Genomic DNA, 21,886 nt, shown 5'->3' with positions numbered 1-21,886 from the left:
TAGAAATGAGGGATAGGTAAAAAAGGTAAGGAAAGATTCAGTGCCTAGCTGAAAATGCAGGAATTTTTTTAAAAAACTTCATCAGGAAAAATTCTGTTCTATTCTGTTCTAGCAACCAGATCTAGGAACTGATCTGAGGACACAGAGCATTGTTTAGTTAGTAATTTGATAAAACTCACAAAAGGCAGCATTTTAAGTAGAACCTGGGACTCTTCTTTCTGCTCCAGTATTAAGTAAATCATTCATTCATTGGCAGGTCCCTTTGAAATAGGCACCTGAGGATAAGCAGTTTCTACCTACCCAGTTGAAAAGAAGAGGGAAAAGAAAAGGTGTTGACCATAACCAAAGCAGATAGGTATAGTCTAGGAGGATTCAGCTCCATCCCCTCTCCAAAGGCAATATAACTACCATGGAGTTATTAAAAAATATCTGACCAACAAGTGAAAAAGACAAGTAAGTAAAATCCTATGGACTAAGAATCTATAGGTGGAAATTGGCTTAAGATGGATGGAATATTCTTAAAATTATGACCACACAATCACTAATGATTAGGACAGAAAATGGGATGGCCAGGATGAGAAAGAATATAAAAAGATTAATTGGGCTTTTCTGGTTAAGTCATTTCAGTCTTGTCCTACTCTTCATGACCTCATTTGAGGTTTTCTTGGTAGAGATACTAAGAGTAGTTTGCCACTTTCTTCTCCTCTAACTCATTTTACTGATGAGGTATCTGAGGTAAACAGGTTAAGAGACTTGCCCAGTCCAGTACATGTCCTTCAATTGGGGAATGGTTTAGCAAACTGTGGTATATGTATGTCATGAAACACTATTGTTCTATTAGAAACCAGGAGGGACGGGATTTCAGGGAAGCCTAGAGGGATTTGCATGAACTGATGCTGAGTGAGATGAGCAGAACCAGAAAAACACTGTACACCCTAACAGCAACATGGGGGTGATGTTCAACCTTGAAGGACTTGCTCATTCCATCAGCGCAACAATTGGGAACAATTTTTGGCTGTCTGCAAAGGAGAATACCATCTGTATCCAGATAAGGAGCTGTGGAGTTTGAACAAAGTACAAGGACTATTCCCTTTAATTCGGAAAAAAAAAACAAAAACCCAGATGTCTTATCGTTTGATCTGGTTACCTCTGAGAATTCTGTTCTCTTTAAGGATATGATTTCTCTCTCATCATACCCAATTTCGATCGAGGTACAACATGGAAACAAAGTAAAGACTGATGGAGTGCTATCTGTGGGGTGGGGGTGGGGAGAGGGAAGCAAGATTGGGGGAAAACTGTAAAACTCAAATAATATCTTTAATAAAAATTAAAAAAAAAGAGAGAGAGAGACTTGCCCGGGGTCACAGAGTTCCCATTTCTTCCTGACTCCAGGTTCAACATTCTATCTACTATGCAACATAGTTGAAAATATATGTGCTGAAGGACTATAGTCAAGGATGGGTTGCTCATCCTTCATTCTCAAAGAAGAACATGACATCAGGGAGGTGATGCCATAAAAAAGCATGTGAATTGGATTTGAATGGGGGTGGGGGTCTGTGCTAAGTCACTAGCCAGTTTCTCCTCCAGAGTCATCTAGGTCCAGTAGCCAGCTATGAATCAGGATGACTGGAGATGACCCTGAAGGATTAAATGACTTGCCTAAGGTTACACAGCTAGCAAGTGGCAAGTGTTTGAGGCTGGATTTGAACTCCTGTATATAAATAAGGTCCTACCACAATAATGTCAGAACATAAAGACCAGAATAAATTGAATATTGCAATGAGTGCTAAGGAAAGCAAATGTGACTTTTTAAAAGCTAAGTAGGAAAAAGAAGAAAAAAGGTAGAGACTTAGTCAAGGCAGAATAGCTGCTTCTAAGAACCTAGAGGGCTGACATTTTTATTTTTTGTTTTTGCAAGGCAAATGGGGTTAAGTGGCTTGCCCAGGGCCACACAGCTAGGTAATTATTAAGTGTCTGAGACTGGATTTGAACCCAGGTACTCCTGACTCCAGGGCCGGTGCTTTATCCACTGCGCCACCTAGCCACCTGAGGGCTGACATTTTTAAAAAAGGAATCTATCTTACTTAATCTTAGAACAGAAATAAGAAATAGAAGCTGTAAAGTTGCAGTTTACAGCAGGAAATGAGAAAGAATTATGAAACAGAATTATTTAAAATTAAAAAGGATTGTCTCAATGGATTTTTTTTGAGGCAATTGGAGTGTTAAGTGACTTGCCCAGGGTCACACAACTAGTAAGTGTCTGAAATCAAATTTGAACTCAGGACCTCCTGACTCCAGGACCTGGACTCTCTCTACTGTGCCACCTAGCTGTCACTCTCAGAAATTAGATGATGATTTAATGGTAATTTTGAAAAAAGGTAACTTTTGACTAAATGATCTCTGGTATCCCTTCCAGCTTAGGAATTCTCTGTCTGAAATAAGAATTCCATAGAGAGGAAACCTGAGCCATAATGTCCCCCTGCTCCTTGAGTTGAATGTTTACCATGCTGCCTGTTCCTGCCTTGACAAGGACCTGCCAGGAGGTTGGGTATTCTGAATCTAAACTTTGGTGTATTTGAAGATCTCAGTCAGCTTTTTGAACAATGAATCAATCCAACAGGAACTGATGTACCCATAATCCCACTCAAACCTGGTTAATAGTAGATTACAACCTATCCCTAGATTCATACAGAGGTTGAAGAGATCTTAGACATCTAGTCTAACCCATTCCTTTTACAGATGAGGAAACTGAGACTGAGAATAATTAAGTGATTTGGTCAAAGTCCCACACACTAAAAGGGTCAGTGATGAGACTTGAACTCAGGTCCTTTAATTACATACTATAAGAGAGCATTTACTATAAGTTTCCAGAAGGCAAACAAATAAGGGCTCACATTGAAACAGCACTTTAAGAACCTGGGCTCTTTTCACTGAATCAAAATGCTGCCTCTCAAGATGTTCTCAAGAACTCAAGACTCCAGAATGTCTTAATGGATTCTTTAAGCAGAAGCTACCTTTATGAGGTAATACAGTCATTAATGAGTGCCCTTGTGTTAAGATATCCAAAATTCCCAAAGTCATTCATATTAGAAATGATGACTCTGGGTGGAGCCAAGATGGCAACAATAGAGGATCATCTCTTAGGTGCTCTCTTTTAAAACTTATAAACTAAGGACTCTAACTACATTTCCAAGAGACAGAATCCACAGAGGGATCCAATGAGGCAGTTCCCCAACCCAAGGTAACCTGGAAAAGAGTGGAAAGGCTCCACTCCCCCAGGGTTGGAGGGCAGCCCACCAGAGCGAAGGAACTTCAGCCTCCGGAAGGCAACCCCAGGGTGCTGGGAGCCTGGCTCACTGCAGCAGGGGCAGTTTCCTGACCTAGACCCCAGGGAGCACCAGAAACAACTTGGGGGATCGGAGGGAGTACCCCTGCCAGAGTGAGCATGTGAAGCCCAGCCCTCAGGGCACACAGTGAGCAGCATGACCCAGGAAGCCCAGATCCAGGAACAGGAAGCAGAAGCCAGTAAGCAGAAGACCCCAGGGTCTGAGTGCTGAGCCTAGGGAGGGGAGTGGAGAGAGACTGCCGAGCTCTGTCCTCTGTCCCTGGAAAAGGACTCTGGGGTTCTGATCACATTCAGATCCTGATCGCAGTCTAGGCCCCCCATAGAACAGCAGGGCCCCCCCCACCTCAGCCCCATGGCAGGGGGGGTGTGCTTGTGGTCATTCACAGACCAGGAGGGAAGACAGAACCTCACACACGGAGATCCTTGCGGAGGTGTCCCACCAATACTCAAAAGCTCAGGAAGCACCCCAAAACCAGGCACAGGCTGGGGAAATGAGTAAACAGAGAAAAGAAGAGGAACACAATTGAAAAATACTTTGCCTGTGATCCCAAGAAGGATCAAAACTCTCAATCTGAAGTTGAGGACAAGCTCCTGCATCTAAAGACTCCGAGAAAAAAAAACAGAAATTGGGCTCAGGCTATGACAGAGCTCAAAAAAGACTTTGAAAATCAAGTGAGGAAGATAGAAGAAAAACTGGGAAAAGAAATGAGAGAGATGCAGGAAAAACATGAAAAAGAAGTCAGCAGCTTTGTCAAGGACATCCAAAAAATGCTGAAGAAAATAGCACGTTAAAAACCAGCTTAGGTCAAATGGATAACACGGTTCAAAAAGTTATTGAGGAGAAGAATGCTTTAAAAAGCAGAACTGGCCAGATGGAAAAAGAGATAAGAAAGCTCTCTGAGGAAAACGAATCCTTCAGACAAAGACTAGAACCAAGGGAGGTTGCTAATTTTAGGAGAAATCAGGACACAATACTTCAAAACCAAAAGAATGAAAAATTAGAAGAAAATGTGAAACATTTCATTGAAAAAACAACTGATATGGAAAACAGATTTAGAAAGGATAATTTAAAAATTATTGGAATACCTGAAAGTCATAATCAGGAGCCTTGACATCATTTCCAAAGAATTACTACAGGAAAATTGCCCTGATATCCTAGAAGCAGAGGGCAAAATAGAAATTTAGAGAATCCACCAATCTCCCCAAGAAAGAGACCCCCCCCAAAAAAACCCAGGAATATTATAGCCAAGTTCCAGAACTCCCAAGTCAAAGAGAAAATATTACAAGCAGCCATAAGGACACAATTCAAATATCGTGGAGCTGTAGTTAGGATCACACAGGACTTAGCAGCAACTACATTAAAAGCTCGTAGGGCTTGGAATCTAATATACTGGAAGGCAAAAGAGCTTAAATTGCAACCAAGAATCAACTACCCAGCAAAACTGAACATCCTCTTCCAGGGAAAAAGATGGACTTTCAATGAACCAGGGGAGTTTCAAATGTTCCTGCTGGAATGGCCAGAGCTGAACAGAAGGTCTGATTTTCAAATACAGGACTCAGGTGAAGTAAAGAGATTGGAGGAGAAAGGGAAAATATGAGGGACTTGATGATGAACTGCATGTATTTCTGTGTAGAAAAATGACACTGATGATACTCATATGAACCTTCTCATTTAAGGTAGAAGGAGCTTTTATAGATGAAGCACAGGAGAAAGCTGAATTTGAAGATAAAATGTGGTATAAAAATGGAGTCAATAGGAAAAAAGGGAAATGTAATGGGAGAAAGAAAAAGGAGAGGGGGAATAGGCCAATATATTTCATATAATAATATTTTTCTTTATTACAATGAGCTATTGCAGTGATATGGAAGGGGGGAAGGCAAGGGGGATTAAGGGAATCTTCGCTCTCATCAGAGATGGTTAGGAGAGGAAACAGCATATATACTCAATGAGGTATAGGCATCTGGAGTAAGAAGAAAAGGGGGGTCAGGGGGAAGGGATGGGGATGTGAATGAAGGAGGAAAGGATGGACCATGGGGGGGAGAATGGTCAGATATAACACATTTTCTTTTTTACTTCTTGCAAGGGGCTGGGATTGGATGGGCTGTCTGGGACCATAGGGTCAGGTGGATGCTGGGACTAAGGGGTGGTATGGAGGCTCGGGACCTCTTGGCCCCAGGGCCAGGGATCTGTCTGCTGTACCACTCAGCTACCCTACAGCAGAGACAGAGTGAAAGGAGAGAGAAAATATAGTACATGGTTGTGGAGAAGTGACTTATCACAAAGAATGTGATCCACCCACAACAGAGCTGGTGGTGTTGGAACACAGACTGAAGCACATTTTTTATTATTATTATTTGGGGGGGCAGGGTTTGCAGGGCAAATGGGACTGGGTGGTCTGCCTGGGGCCACACAGCTGGGTGATTGTTGGGTGTCTGAGGCCGGATTTGGACCCGGGTGCTCCTGACTCCAGGGTCGGTGCTCTCTCTGCCACCCTGCCATCCCTACTATTATTATTATTACTATTTTATTTTATTTTGGGTCTTTTTTTTTTGGTTTTTGCAGGGCAGTGGGGTTGGGGTGACTTGCATGGGGTCACACAGCTGGGTGATTGTTGGGTGTATGGGGCTAGATTTGGGCTCGGGTGCTCCTAGCTCAAGGGCCAGCGCTCTATCCACTGTGCCACCTGGCCATACCTACAACTATTATTATTTTTTATTTTAATTTTAATTTTTTTCTCTCCCCTTTATCGCTCACATGGGTCTATATTTTTTTGGAGGGAGGGGGCATTATGTTTACTCTTAAACAAGAATATTTTAGTAATGTATAAAAAAATTATTTGTACAAAATAAGAACAAATAAATGGAAAAACAACAACAACAGCAAAAAAGAAATGATGTCTCTGACTGGGCAATAAAAGCTATCCTATCCCAAACAGGCAATTCCTCCTTGGGTATGTTGATCCAGTGCATTTATTTTTCCCCTAGAATGTTATCAGTAGTAGAAAAATCATTCCAAAAAAGGAATAACTTCCTTGCCAGTACTGACAGCTATAACTTTCTAGGGGGAGGTGTCACTACACACACACACACACACACACACACACACACCAGTTGTCTAGTAAAACCACAAAGATGTAGAAGAATCCAAAACAGCAGAGACATATAGAGAGGGCATATCCTCCCCCCCCCTTTTTCCCCCATCCTAAGCCAGTTTAACTTTTTTTTGATGCGTACGATCCAGGCTACTGTAATCAGATGCCTTGTCTCAGAAGCTCTGCCTCAGACAAGTATGTGATTTGTGACCAGAACAGGACCAACAACAGGCACAGGAAGCCTGCATAGAGGAGAAACTGTCTATGACCCAAGTGGGAAAGACACTCTTGGCCAGAGGAGGTCTGTAGTGTTGGATGATTTGTTTCACTTTCCATCAAGGAAAGGCTGGGATAAACTGGGTTGCATTTGTATCGTGATAGCCCCATACAACCAACCCAGCTCTGGATAACTACCTTGGGGAATGGGAGGTTACAGAAGAAGCAGCTAGAGGCTTAAAAAAGGCAAACAAATAATAATGGCTAATTCCTCAATTGACATTGACAAATAGTCAAAGGATATGCAAAGGCAATTTATAGATGAAGAAATCAAAGCAATCCATAATCATATAAAAAATTGCTCCAAATCATTACTTATTAGAGAAATGCAAATTAAAGCATCTTTGAGATATCACCTCACACCTCTCAGGCTGGCCAATATGACCAGAAAGGACAATGATCAATGTTGGAAGTGATGCAGGAAATCTGGGACATTAATATATTGTTGATGGAGCTGTGAACTCATCCAGATCTTCTGGAGAGCAATTTGGGATTATGCCCAAAGGGCAACAAAAATGTGCATACCCTTTGATAGAGCAATATAACTACAGGGTCTATACCCTGAAGAGATGATGAAAAAGGGCAAAAACATCACTTGTACAAAAATATTTATAGCAGCCCTGTTTGTGGTGGAAAAGAATTGGAAATTGAGTGAATGTCCTTCAATTGAGGAATGACTTAACAAACTGTGGTATATGTATGTCTTGGAACCCTCTTGTTCTATTAGAAACCAGGAGGGATGAGAATTCAGGGAAAACTAGAAAGATTTGCATGAACTGATGCTGAGCAAGATGAGCAGAACCAGAAAAACATTGTGCACCCTAATAGCAACATGGGAGTGATGATCAACCTTGATGGATTTGCTCATTCCATCAGTGCAACAATCAAGGACAATTCTGGGCTATCTGCAATGCAGAATATCATCCGTATCCAGAGAAAGAATTAGAGCATTTGAACAAAGACCAAAGACTATTACTATCAAATTAGGGGGAAAAAATGTTTTATTATTTTTAGGTAATTTTACTATCTCATACTTTATTTTTCTTCCTTAAGGATATGAATTCTCTGCCATCACATTCAATTGAGATCAATGTATAACATGGAACCAATGTAAAGACTAACAGAATGCCTTTTGTGGGGGGTGGAAAAATTGTAAAACTCAAAATAAATAAAATCTTTCTAAAAAAATAATGGTTAACACTGATTAAGGTTTACAAAATGTGTTACATATTTTTTCTCAGTTGATCTACATAATCATTGTGAAGGGAGTATTATCAATCTATCACAATTGTACATGTGAGGAAAGTACTTTGTCTAGGATTCTATAGCTAATAAATGTCAGAAGCAGAATTAAAACTTAGATCTAACAGATTCCAAGTCCATAGAGAATCAGGGGTATCATGTTTCAGATGTGGTTAAGCCCCTCAAAGGTTCTTCAAAGAAGCTAATCCACCAAACTAACCAGTTCTTTTTCATCATCAAGAGATTGAACCTCATAGTTGAAATGAATGGAAAAACCTCAAGAGACAGAGTTTCTAGGTAATTTAATAATAGTCAATTTATTAATTAGGCTATTCAGCAATCAATAGATTAATGGAGTTGTTTCTCCAGGTAACCAGACAACAAATGAAGATGCTGAAAGCATCTGAAAGATCTGAAAGAAAATTTCCTTTGCAACTGAAAATCAACTCTGATTGGTGTACACTTAATGAGGAAGTCAGCTAGAAGTCTTCAGTTCCCCTTGCTAATAAGAATGTGGTTTGATTTTGAGAATCAGTCACCTCCAGGAATCTGGACAGGGAAATTCAGCCCATTAGGGTTAGTTTTCTCTTTCATGAGCTGTGCCACCCTAAACTCTAACAGAAAGGTACAAGGGCAGGGTTCCCCAGGGTTAAGTACTCACCCAAACTGGATTCTGTTTATACTCTAAAGAAGTGTTGGGGGATGGCTAGGTGGCACAGTGGATAGAGCTCCGGCCCTGGAGTCAAGAGGACCTGAGTTCAAATGTGACCTCAGACACTTATTGCCTAGCTGTGTGGACTTGGGCAAGCCACTTAACCCCATCTGCCTTGTAAAAACCCCTAAAAGAAAAAGATAACTAAGAAGTGTTGGGTGAGATCCCACCCAAGAATAAAGAGCTAGGAGCAATTTCATCTATCAGTCACATCTTACTGAGACTGACTTTAACAAGAGCTGGGTCTTAATGAGGAAATGGAGGAGAAAAGCCTGGATCCCAATTTAATGATTGGTTATTACTATAAAAGTATAATAATTTCTCTCAGAGTCACAATAACTTCCCAGCACTGACACATATTCATCCTGTATTTCAATGGTCTCTGTTCTACTTAATACTACATGTAGGGGCAGCTAGGTGGCATAGAGGATACAGTACCAGCCCTAGAATCAAGAGGACCTGAGTTCAAATGTGACCTCAGACACTTAATGATGCCTAGCTGTGTGACCTTGGGCAAGTGACTTAACCCCATTGCCTTAAATAAAATTAAAAAAAATACCACTACATATATGGACCTAGATCTTTACATTTGGGTTATTTCACTCCAATCCCCAGTACTAGCTATAAGGTAAAAAAGAATTCCTCATTATGGAGATTCTTGGATACTGAAGAGCTAGATATCATTTCTAGTTGGTTGGAAAGATAGCTACTAGAAGGACCTGGGATTTGAAGCATTACTATCGTGCCCCTGAATTGAAAAAATGTTTGCTATTATTATTATCATATTATTAATATATTATTGTTATATTATTATAAATCCATCCTGTTTAATTGTTTTTGTCCCCAGTGAAAATTTTTCTTGTTATGACTCTCACTTCAATGGATGCATGATCTTATTAGTTGGTACTCCCAGCAAAGATGGAGATTGCAACACATACTCTCTTTGCATTCTATGACTCTAGCCCATATGACATGTGTTGGCAGTCTTCTGCCAGTTCTTTTAATAGCTCGTGGCTATACTCAACTCTCAGGTTGTCAATCTGTTGTCTATTATAACATGATAAGCCTCCTCCCTTTCTGGACATAGATGTCCCTTTTCTCATTTGTGACTTGAATACTCCCTATATTATACAGATAATGTAAATGAATAAATGAAAAAAGCATATTAATAATAATAATATCTAGCATTTATAAAGTGCTTTAAGGTTTGCATCACAATCCTGGGAAGGTGTTAATATTATTTGTATTTGACAGATGAGGAAATTGTATAGAGGAGAAATATTTAAGTTACATGGAGTTATATAGTTAGTAAGTGACTGAGACTGGGTTTGAGTTCAGGTCTTCCTGATTCCCAGAACTGTGTCAGCAAGGTATCTATTTATTATTTACAAAGCATCCTATGTATGCACTATGTATTTTTCTATTGCCTTGTGTGTCAGCCCTAGTATTTAATAAAAACAATTCAGGGGCAGCTAAGTGGTGCAGTGGATAGAGCACTGGCCCTGGAGTCAGGAGTACCTGAGTTCAAATCCAACCTCAGACACTTAATAATTACTTAGCATGTGGCCTTGGGCAAGCCACTTAACCCCATTGCCTTGCAACCCCCCCCCAAACAAATAAATTAAATTAAAAAATAAATTAAAAAAACTCAAAGTACCTTAAAGTATATGGAAGACTTTCTTCATAATGGCTCTTTGAAAAAGGTGATTTAAGTCTAATAATGCCCATTTCACAAGTGAAGAAATTGAGATTCATAGATATGAAATAATTGACCAATGGCCAAATGACCAATAAGTATTAAGAACAAGATTTGAACCAAATTTTGATGTACTACATATTAGAAGTTTTCAAAGGATTCCTGAAAATACCCCAAGATTCTTTAAAGGGATCCACAAAGTGAAAACTATTTTCATAATAATACTGAAATTTTTTTCATTCTAATTTGGTACCAATAAATATAGCCTTCAATAATTTTTAAGAATGTGGCAGGATAGGGACAGCTGGATGGTGCAGTAGATAGAGCACCTGCCTTGGAGTCAAAAGAACCTGAGTTCAAATCGGGCCTCAGATACAATAATTACCTGTGCAACCTTGGACTAGTCACTTAACCCCACTGCCTTACAAAAACAAAAACAAAAAAATGTAGAGAGATTCTGTGACCCTAAAAGCTCAAAAATTATTGCACTACCCTATGCTAACTTTTGGGATTAGTTCCAGGATCCAGATCCTAACTCATCCATTTACTACCTGAATAACCTTGTGACAATTTCCCACAAACTCCTCATCTGTAAAGTGACCAGATAACCTCTGAAGTTGCATCTGAATCTCTATTGGAATTTGAATTTTAGGAATCTTGCATAAAACATGAGGCAAGTCAACTCCTACAGGTAAGACTCTTAAGCAAGTACTTTTCTTATACCCTATTTAAGGCAGCAACCATAGAATATTGCCACAAAAGATGAAGTCATTTCTGAAAAAATGCAGAATGGATCTCTCTCTCTCTCTCTCTCTCTCTCTCTCTCTAGCTGTAGACATATATATAAAGTCTTCAACTGATTCTATTCTATCTATGCTTCTAACTTCACTGGTAGAAAAGAACCCTTCAGCACATGCTGAATGGCCAGGACAATGTAAAAAAAAAAGAGATAGTAGCTATTCCACTTAGTAAAAAATCTTATCCTAATACCCAAATTATTACAGACATACCTATATGGTTTCTGGCATCCAGATGTAGAATTGAACTTGCTAGCATACAGTGGATCTTGCAAGAGGGTGGATTGCTAGAATAGAGGAAAAAGTAGAGTTAGAGTATATTTAACAATACACTTATGTTATTTAATTATTATTACTAATCATTTAATAATAAAATATTATTGTCATTACTTATTAGTTCCTTATCTTGTATTATATTTTATTTAACAATAACTTATTGTTATTTCATTATTATCAATAATTTAATACTAAATCATTATAGTATTTATTATAATAGGAAGGTTAATTGTCAGAGTTAATTTCCTATCCCCAATAGATGAGAAGCTATACAATTTTAAAATTTTTCCAAAGAAATTTTTCTAGTTTATCTCCTTGACCTCAGTTCCTCTCCATTATCTAGTACTTCCAATCCAAAATCTTCCTGAAGCACAGATAGACTCCATCATTTCCTTGCTCAAAAATTTTCAGTGGCACTTTCAAAGCTGTCAAATATGTCTCCATCTTCACCTTTGTAGCTCTGTTCCACAGCTCTCCACCCCCCCACATGCCTTAAATGCCTTCCTTCCTCACCTCTGCCTCACAGAATTTTTCTTCCTTCAAATGCAGTTCAATCACCACCATTTTATTTTTCCAATTAAATGTTATGAAAGTTGTCCAACATTCATCCACCTGCATATTTATATTACACAATTTTCTTCCACCCTCCCCTCCCACTTCCCACCCCCCCTCCCATTAGCAGCAAACAGTCTAGTGAATGTTGTACACATGCATTTGTGCTTAACATTTTACATATAAGGAATTAGAACTAAAGGGAAAAAAAAGAAAACCATGGGTTAGGAAGGAAAAACTTATATAAGAGAATTTTTTTTAAATGAACATAGTGCTCATTCAGATTCTGCAGTTATTGGGGGGGTTTTAATGGTGTTGTCCATAGCAGGTCTCCCAGGGCTGTCCAATCTCTCTGAAGTGCTTAAAAGGAGCTGCATCCATCAAAGTTGATCAACTCACAATTCATCAACCAATTCTACAAGACCTTTCTGAATCTCTCTGACTGTTAGTGTAATCTAACTTATACTTAAATGCTTTGGATTTATTGGTATCTATTCTTTTTATATTTTTATATTACCCTATATATACTTATAAGTAAATAGGTTGGTAAATAGATGATGATGAGTTAAATAATAGATTAAATAAGATGACATAAAATATTGAGATATATATATATATAAATATAGAAATGATGATTGGTAGGAAGATGATGATGATGATGATGGATAGATATATTTGTTCTCTTCCCCATAAGAATGTAAGCTACTTGTAATAAATTATTTCAGTCAATTTTTGACCCCTGGCTTCTCCCAGTGAATGATCCTATCTGCTTTTGATATTTTACAGTGTCTAAAGAATGAAACCTGAAGTCCTTTGACAAAAATGCTCGTGGTAATAATGATAATTTCATTTACATTTTTTTTTGGCAAGGCAAATGGGGTTAAGTGGCTTACCCAAGACCACACAGCTAGGTAATTAAGTGTCTGAGGTCAGATTTGAACTCAGGTACTCCTGACTCTAGGGCTGGTGCTCTATCCACAGCGCCACCTAGCAGCCCCTATATAGGGGTTTAAGGTTTTAAAAATACTTCACAAATATCATATATAGTCCCCACAACTCCAGGGGGTAGGTACTATTATTGTCATTCCCATTTTACAGATGAAGAAACTGAGGTAGGCAAAGGATAAGTGACTTGCCAAAGATCACACAGCTAAATGTCTGTGATAGGATCTGATTCTTCTCTGAGGTGACTAGAATAGGAATTTGATGGAAGTAGGACAACATGAAAAGTATACGTCAATGATGTAATGCTTTGGCCACATTTCTTAACCAGACATTTCATGGGGCGGGGTTTCCCCCAGAGGGACTTGAGATAAATTTTAAATTAGACTCATGGTTCCAATGTGTGTAATTTAATCCAACCTCAATCCTTCAAAAGACTTTTTCTTCTAGGTTAGTTGCAGTTATCTGTTCCCAGATGTGTCTTCAATGATTGGCAGAGTTTTAGCCTTAGGCAGTATCCTTTTATTCTCTGCAAGATGCCTAGGAATCAGTTTCCAAACATTTTCTGAAACTCCTTTCTTACCAAAAACTTTAGAAAAATTCAAATCCTTAGGAAATTTTTGAAAAATGGACAAAGTTTGATATTTCCCTTTATAACATTCAATGAGCACAAAACTCCTTAAGGATTAGAAATAGCATCTTAAAAAATGTTCTTAGGGGCGGCTAGGTGGTGTAGTGGATAAAGTACCAGCCCTAGAGTCAGGAGTACCTGGGTTCAAATCTGGTCTCAGACACTTAATAATTACCTAGCTGTGTGGCCTTTGGCAAGCCACTTAACCCCATTTGCCTTGCAAAAACCTAAAAAAAAAAATGTTCTTAATATTCTTATTTCTTAAGTCATGTGACACACCTTTACATAGGAGTACCCTGTTTAACTCAAGGTATAGAACAAAGCACCAGTATTTTAGGGATGCAACATCCAGAGCAGAAAGATACAAGTACATTGCCTCCAGACTTGAAATAAATGCAGTAGTAAAATAAATAACAATATTTAAACCACTGAACCATGCAAAAGTAACACCAGAAAACTATCTAATTATAGTCTAAAACAAATGAAAATATATGCTAATTTTTCTTTGTAAAATTAAGATATTCTAGAAGGAGAGATCAAGCTGAAGACTCTCCAGTGAATCTCTGCAAATATGTAGGGCACCTAAATATATGTTAGATGTGTTCATGTTATATAACCCACTTTGGGATACTCACCTAGTTTTCCCTCACATTCCCCAGAAGGATTACTATAATCAAGGTTCAAGGCTATACTCTATTACACTGCTCTTTTAAAACTATAATCCATAAGCTCACACCAGTGCATTTTCTGTTAGCAATCAATCAGTGAACTCAATTCGCACTTATGAAATGCATTTACTCAAATAGCATAGCAAAGAACAGTAGTTAACCAAAAAATCTTCCCCATAAACCCTAAGCATACTCTCTCACAAATATACACTACACCCCAGAGAAAATGCCACCTCATCCCTATCACATTGGCTAAGATGGCAAAAAATGATGCATCAGTGTTGGAGAGATTGTGGGGAAGTGGTAATGTGGAACATTAATGCATTGTTGGTAGAGTTGTAAACTGATCAAGCTATTCTGGAGAGCAATCTTGAACTAAGCCCAAAGAGCAATAAAACTGATAATAACCTTTGATCCAGCAATACTAATACTAAATCTCTAGCCTAAAGAAATCATAAAAAAAAAAAGGAAAAGTCTCACATGTTCAAAAGTATTTATGGCAGCTTTGTTTTTAGTAGCAAAGAATTGAAAATTGAGGAGATGCCCATCAATTGGCAAATGGTTGAGTTTTAGCACAAGAATGTTATAGAGTATTATTGTTCTATAAATCATGAGCAATCAGATTTTAGAGACACATGGAAAGATTTGTATTAACTGATGCTGAGTGAAATGAATAGAACCAAGAGAACATGGTATATACATTAACAATATTGTGAGATGATTAACTATGATGGATGGCGTTCTCTTAGCAGTTTGGAGATCAAGGACAACCTTGAGAAATCTGCTATGGATAATACCATTCACACCCAGAGGAAAAAACTGTGGAGTCTGAATGCAGAGCAAAGCATACTATGTTCACTTTTTTAAAACTTCTTTTATGTTATTTCTTTCTCTCTCATGGTTTTTTCCTTTTCCCTTGGTTCTTATTCCTCTTTCACAGGACTGATATATAAATATGTTAAACAGAAAAGTACATGTACAACTTTTGCCAGACTTTGTTACTATGGGAAGAGGGGGAGGGAAGGGTGGGTGGAAGAAAAATATGGAACTCATAAATTTGCAAATGGATGAATTTTGAAAAACTATCATTACCTCTAATTGGAAAAATAAAATAAAATTTCAATTAAAACAAACAAAATACAATGGTAGTGAGGCACGCATCTAGGAAAACATGACCAAGGCAACTGACTTGCTTCAGCATTGTCACTGGGGGGTTGAGTATCTGCACTACACCGGTTGCTCAGCTAGATTTGCTCCTCATGGAGGAAAACTTCTCTATTAAATGAGTTAATTCACAGGCCTCCCTTGGCTTGCTCCTTACTAGTAGCTCTATTCTCTAGCATCTCCAACTTCAAGTTCACCTGAACTCTTCCAAGAAAGAGGAGGTCCCCAAGACTAGTTACAGTTTTTCAATTCTACATTCATCCTCAGGGCTCATGCCCTGATACTTGTCATCTTTTCAAAAGGAGGCATGAAAACAGAGGTTACTTTTAACCTTCTGACGGCTCTTCTTGATTCAGAGGTATGAAGAATCTCAGTGAGAAAGACCTCACCCTAACTTTTGATGACAATCCAGTATATTTGTTATTGGGTCATTTACCCAAAAAGGACTATGCATCTCTAGATTAGAGGTTCCTCCAAGTTTTGTTTTTTAACTTTAAGGTTGTTACTATTGGTATAAGCAAATGAGTATCTGTGGAAAAGGCTTAAGAGTAGTCTGGGGGTTGGGGGGAAGTTCTGCTTCTTTTTCATATGTAAACACAAATTCAAATACTTATTTCTTGTACAAAGTATGGAATAGTCCCTCTGTCTACATATGAAATGCAACTTCAACACACATCTCATTGACTTTGTAACTTATACTTACAAATTTGCTGAATTCTAAGAGACACACATATATATATACATACTTATATACTATGTAACATACATATTTATGGAACACTTTAAGAGTCTCTACTATGTGCTAATGGCCATGTTATAGACTGAAGATACAAAGGAAAAACAAATGCAAATACATTTTTTAAGTATTAAAAATTAAGTATTTAAGAGAGGAGAGAGGGGCGGCTAGGTGGTGTAGTGGATAAAGCACTGGCCCTGGAGTCTGGAGTTCAAATCCAGTCTCAGACACTTATTACCTAGCTGTGTAGCCTTGGGCAAGCCACTTAACCCCATTTGCCTTGCAAAAACCTAACAAAAAAAAAAAAAAAAAAAAAAAGGAGAGAATCCATGAACTGGGAGGTTCCAGAAGAGTCTAGCATGGCAAGTTATCCATAGCCTAAACCTTGAGAGAGCTCAAGAGATGATAGTGAAAGGAGAAAGCTTTCTCAAATTGTTTCCACAATATTTATGCTTAGAAAAATTCCAGAGTTCAGAGTTGAAAATTTCTCATCTTACTTATGTGCTACTAATTCAGATTTTTCTGTGGATATATTTAGGGCCTTCTTTAAGTATACTTTGGAGTAACTAGATGGCACAGTGGATAGAGCTCCCAGACCTGGAGTCAGGAAGATTCATTTCCTGTGTTCAAAACTAACCTCATACACTTACTAGTTGTATGAGCATGGGCAAGTCATTTAACCCTGTTTGCCTCAGTTTTCTCATCTGTAAAATGAGCTAGAGAAGAAAATAGCAAACAAACTTCAGTATCTTTGTCCAAAAAAACCTACATGGAGTCATGAAGAGTTGAACATGATTGAAACAACTTCCTCTAAGGAAACCTAATATTTTAGCTGTATTGTCAGAGAAAAATTCAGATTTTACTTATAACTCTGGGCAAGTCACTTAACCCTACTACCTTGCTAAAAAAAAAAAAAAAGCTTTCCTATTTCCTTTTGGCAGTTCTTAACACTATTAGGAATATGATGCCCAAACTGACCATTTGCTTTATTGTCCTGTATACTGGAGAGTATACTGGAGTATACTGGAGAGTATACAGTATACTAGAGAGGCAGTGAAGTATAGTAGAGAACACTTACTATGATATTATTATTCCATGAACTTTTTAAGTATAGAAACATGGGTGAAGTAGAAGAAATAATATACAGGTGAAGCTCAGACTCCTTTTTCTCCAGGTTTGGGTTGTGAGGTAAAATAACCCTACTGGAGACATTTCTCAAGTATAAATCATCTCTATTCCCACTGAATTTGAACTGCATTTCACTTGGAAAGTTTTTCAGATCAGAAGATGTCTGGAATTCTTTTGGGTTTGTTGTGTATGACAGGATACTTTCTGTTCGATTCATCATTGCTGAGAGGCTGTTGTCTGAGATGCCAGTGGATACAGTAGATAAACAGCTCCTCTCTGAGGGGATGGGCAAGGGTCGAAAGGCACTCTGATCCCCATCAGGCCACTGGTTCCTGTAGCATGAGATTAAAAAAAAAAAGACATAGAATTGCATGTTCTAAGAACAGGAATTAAAAAACAAAAAATAATAAATTAAAAAAAACCTGATTGTACAATATGATATGTAGGAGACTATCTGAAAAGAATATTTACTCAAGAAAGGGAGAGAAGCTTGCCTCATTTCTTATCATTGTATTGAATTAAACATACAGTAAAATTATAACAAAACATGAGAAAATGTGAAAAAAAAAGTCTTTGCAAAATATATTTTATATGTTAAGTAGTATACTTCTGAGAAAAAAAGTGAATAATATTGGTGATGGGAAGATCTGGATTCAAATCTTTCCTCATACTTTACTAGGTATGTGGCGGTAAGCAAGTCACTTAAACTTTCAATATCCCCAGGCAAATCTCTAACACTACCAGTTACAGGGAAGTTGCTGATCTGAATTGGTGGTAGGAGTGCCAGACCAGAAGTTTTCTGCATCAATGAAATCCAAGGTCCAGGCCACATACAATCCTCCCAGAACTGACCACTTCAATTTCTATTTTCGCTTTCATAGTATCTCAGACCTTGCATTCATAGGACTTAATCATACTCTGTTTTAATTACTGACAGCTCATGACATACAATGTGCATTTCTATTATTTTGTAGTGCTTCAGTCTTGTCTGACTCTTAATGACACCATTTAGGGTTTTCTTGGCAAAAATCTGGAGTGGTTTTCATTTCCTTCTGAAAGAAATTATGATTTTACTAAGTTTCCTCATTTCATTCTCTGAAGTTGACGGATGAGATTGTTTTAGCCTTCAGGGTACTTGCTCTTCAATCTTATTCGAGACCCACCCATCTAGGATGTTTAGAATGTAAAAGCAATCCAGTCTAAGCAAGTTCCTACCCAGAAGAAATAAGGCCCTCTTCTTGTACTCCTCCATTAAAGATTAAGGTGACCCAGTTCAAGGAGAAAACTGACCAGAATAGTCTGGATAGAAATGGATTTCCCTGTCCAGATTGCTGGAGGTAGTTGAGTCTCGTGATCAAGTCAGCAAGAAAAGCTGACTTCTAGCCCACTTCCTTATTAAATGTCCATCAATTGAAGTTGATTTTTATTTGTCAGGAGCATTCTCTTTTACAAAGGTATTTAAGCCATTCATTTTCTCCACTGGAGTCAGAGAAACCACTGACCAACAATTTATGGATTATTAGCTAGCCTAATTAATAAATTGATTATTAATTACCAGAAACTCTCATACTTCTCCAGCTTATTTTATGGATGAGGAAAGTGAGGCAAACAGGATCAAGTGATTAATACAGGGTCACACAGCTAGTAAGTGTCTGAGATCAAATGTGAACTCATGAAGATTAGTGTTCTTGACTCCAGGACAGTCACTTTATCCACTGTGCCACCTAAGATGCCTGTACATTTCTAAGGGATCCCACAAAGAAAAATTATTCAGTAGTCAGAATTAATAATATTAATAAAGAATAATTAAAGAATAATAAAGAATAAAATTAAATAATAAAATAATATTGGCATTAATGATAATATTAATAAATAATATTAATAATTATTATTGTTATTTGTCCAAAACACCTCTCCTTCCCCATACTACTAGCACCTTTTTCAGGTGCAATCCATGTATAAACTAAATTTCGGTGTCTACCTCCTACCTTGACCACTTTTCTTGACTTCCTCCCAGGTCATGATGACTTCTCCCTCCTCTGGGTTCTCAGTGTCATTGGACACTTGGCATTACTATGCTATGTGATTAATCATATATACATTGTATTCTTTATTTCATCAGGTAGTTACATGGTTCAGTAAGAAGAAATGAGAGAAATCAAAGATTTATATGCAAAAAGTCTCTTTCCTCAGTATCCTGAACACTTTCTCCGAAGAAGGAACTAGTTGACACTGGTTCCAAATACTCTCTCTCTCCTTCTAATCCCACCCCACACAAGAAACTCATTAGTCATGTGAAATCATGCTAACATATTTCTACATTAGCCAGGTTAGGCAAAGAAAAAAGAAAAAGAAAGTGAAAAAATATACTTCCCCTGTAGACTAAGTCAATTAGTTCTCTATCTGGAAGTGGATAGCATTTTTTATCATGAGTCCTTTGGAAGTGTGGTAGATCATTGTATTGATCAGAATTATACAACTGATTATCTTTTCAATATTGCTATTACTGTCTAGGTTATTCTTCTGTTTCTGTTTACATTTTGCATATTAATCATATTAATCTTCCCAAATTCTTCTGAAACCATCCCATTCATAATTTATTACTACACAATAGTATTCCATATCACATTCATATACCATAATTTATTCAGCCACTCTGCAATTAATGGAGTTTCAATCAGTTTCTAATTCTTTGCCACCACACAAAGAGCTATCAAATATTTTCAATACACATATATATGTATATACCCTTTTCTCTTTTATTGATCTCTTTAGAATACAAATCTAATATTGTTGAATGAAAGGATTTACATATTTCTATAGTCCTTTGAGCATAGTTTCAAATTGTTCTCCAGAGTGGTCTAGTGTATCTGTTTTCCCATATCCCCTCTCCCATCTGTCATTTTTCTTTTCTGTCCTCTTACTTAAGTACAATAGATATGAAGGGCTGATAAGGATAATTTTAATTTTCTTTTTCTTAACTATTAATGATTTAGATAATTTTTCATATGACTATTGATACTTTTAATTTCTTCCCCTGAAAACTCTTGGTTCATATCACTTGGGTCAGTCCCCTATATATTTGAGAAATGAGAGCTTTATCTGGGAAACTTGCTATACAGATTTTTTTTAAGTGGGGAAAAAAATCTTTGTAATAAACTTCTCCATTAAAGATCAATATCCACAATATAAAGGGAATTGATATTTACATATGAACAAGAGCCATTTCCCAATAGATAAATGATCAAAAGATATGAGCAGAACATTACCAAAAGTAGTAAAGCAAACAACTGACAAACATAAAAATGTTTCAAATGACTAATAAAAAGAGAAATAATTAAAACAACTCTGAGACTCTACCTTATGCTATTAAATTTTCAAAAATGACAAAAATAGGAAAATGACCATTCCTAGAGGGGTTGTGGGAGGACAGGCATATTAATATACTGCTGGAAGGTAATTTGGAAAAATACCCCAAAATTCCCTAAACTATACATATATAGTGGATACTATTTGTTTTGAACTGGTCCTACCTCAGTCTAAACCCCTGGTAGTTTTTAATAAATATTTAAACAAAATTAGACATTTATAGGTCATTTAATGGATATGAAAACTGCTAATGAACCATGTTTCTTCTGTCTTTGGCAGAGAAATGATAAACTAGAGCTACAGAAATAGACACATATTTTCATATCCAGCCAATTTGTGAATTTATTTTTTGTAACTCCTCAAGGGAAGGATTTAATGTGGAGGAGGAGAGTTGTGAGGGAAGCAGTGATAATGATAATAAAAAGTGAGAAACGAAAAAAGTTAAACATTTAAAAATAAATAAAAGAAAGTAGTTTAGAAGGAGATACAGACAAGACAGTGTTGAAAATGTAGGTTTCAGTTATATAAAAAAAATTAGGGGGGGAAAAATCAATCAATATTTTCATTAAAATTTTCTTTTTTAGGTTTTTGCAAGGCAATGGGGTTAAATGGCTTGCCCAAGGACACATAGCTAGGTAATTATTAAGTGTCTGAGGCCAGATTTGAACTCAAGTACTCTTGACTCCAGGGCCAGCGCTCTATCCACTGTGCTACCTAGCCGCCCCATCATTAAATATTTTTGAATACTATGTGCTAGACACTGTGCTAGCTAAGAAATACTTGCTGAATTACTCTAAGATGGTTTCACAGTGAATCCTCTTTTTATGTTGTACTCTAAAATTCAGAATTATGATTAGTGTAGCAAGATGTTTTAGTTGACTTGCATTTCAATGTGTCACTAGCTGGTAAAATAAATAGAATCTCTGATTCCAGGAAGGATGATGGGAGTCTGAATCCAACCTCAGATTAGTTGGGATACCCTGTAAAATGGATGAATTATTAATTAATTCATGAAATTATGGAATAGGTACAATGGGATTCTTTGGGTGAAAGATGATGATGGCATCAGGAAACATGATAGCAGTCATCCTTTAACAAGATAAGGAGGGTGTGAAAACAAACAGCACAGAAAATACAGAGAGAATCTATAAAACAGATATAGGGGGTGGGGAGCTAGGTGGTGCAATGGATAGAGCACCAGCCCTGGAAACAGGAGGACCTGAGTTCAAATTTAATCTCAAACATTTAATAATTGCTTG

The 21,886-nt window shown here is 37.5% G+C and overlaps 1 protein-coding gene across 4 annotated transcripts in view; it reads right to left on the bottom strand.

Annotated features, from left to right (window-relative positions):
* The window catches only part of C2H12orf56 (chromosome 2 C12orf56 homolog), a 116,674-nt gene that overhangs the window by 43,204 nt on the left and 51,584 nt on the right, over positions 1–21,886 (bottom strand). For all 4 annotated transcript variants that reach the window (XM_074220785.1, XM_074220786.1, XM_074220787.1 and 1 more), the window contains exons 4-5: positions 17,209–17,590; positions 11,375–11,448 (exon numbers count right to left, since the gene is read on the bottom strand). In XM_074220785.1, the coding sequence (XP_074076886.1) occupies positions 11,375–11,448; positions 17,209–17,590 (456 nt within the window). The remainder of the gene's footprint in view (positions 1–11,374; positions 11,449–17,208; positions 17,591–21,886) is intronic.

Source organism: Macrotis lagotis, chromosome 2 (genome assembly GCF_037893015.1).
Source record: "Macrotis lagotis isolate mMagLag1 chromosome 2, bilby.v1.9.chrom.fasta, whole genome shotgun sequence".
NCBI lineage: Eukaryota > Metazoa > Chordata > Mammalia > Peramelemorphia > Peramelidae > Macrotis > Macrotis lagotis.
The sequence above is the reverse complement of the archived record's forward strand: the minus strand, read 5'-3'. Positions and strand labels throughout refer to the sequence as shown.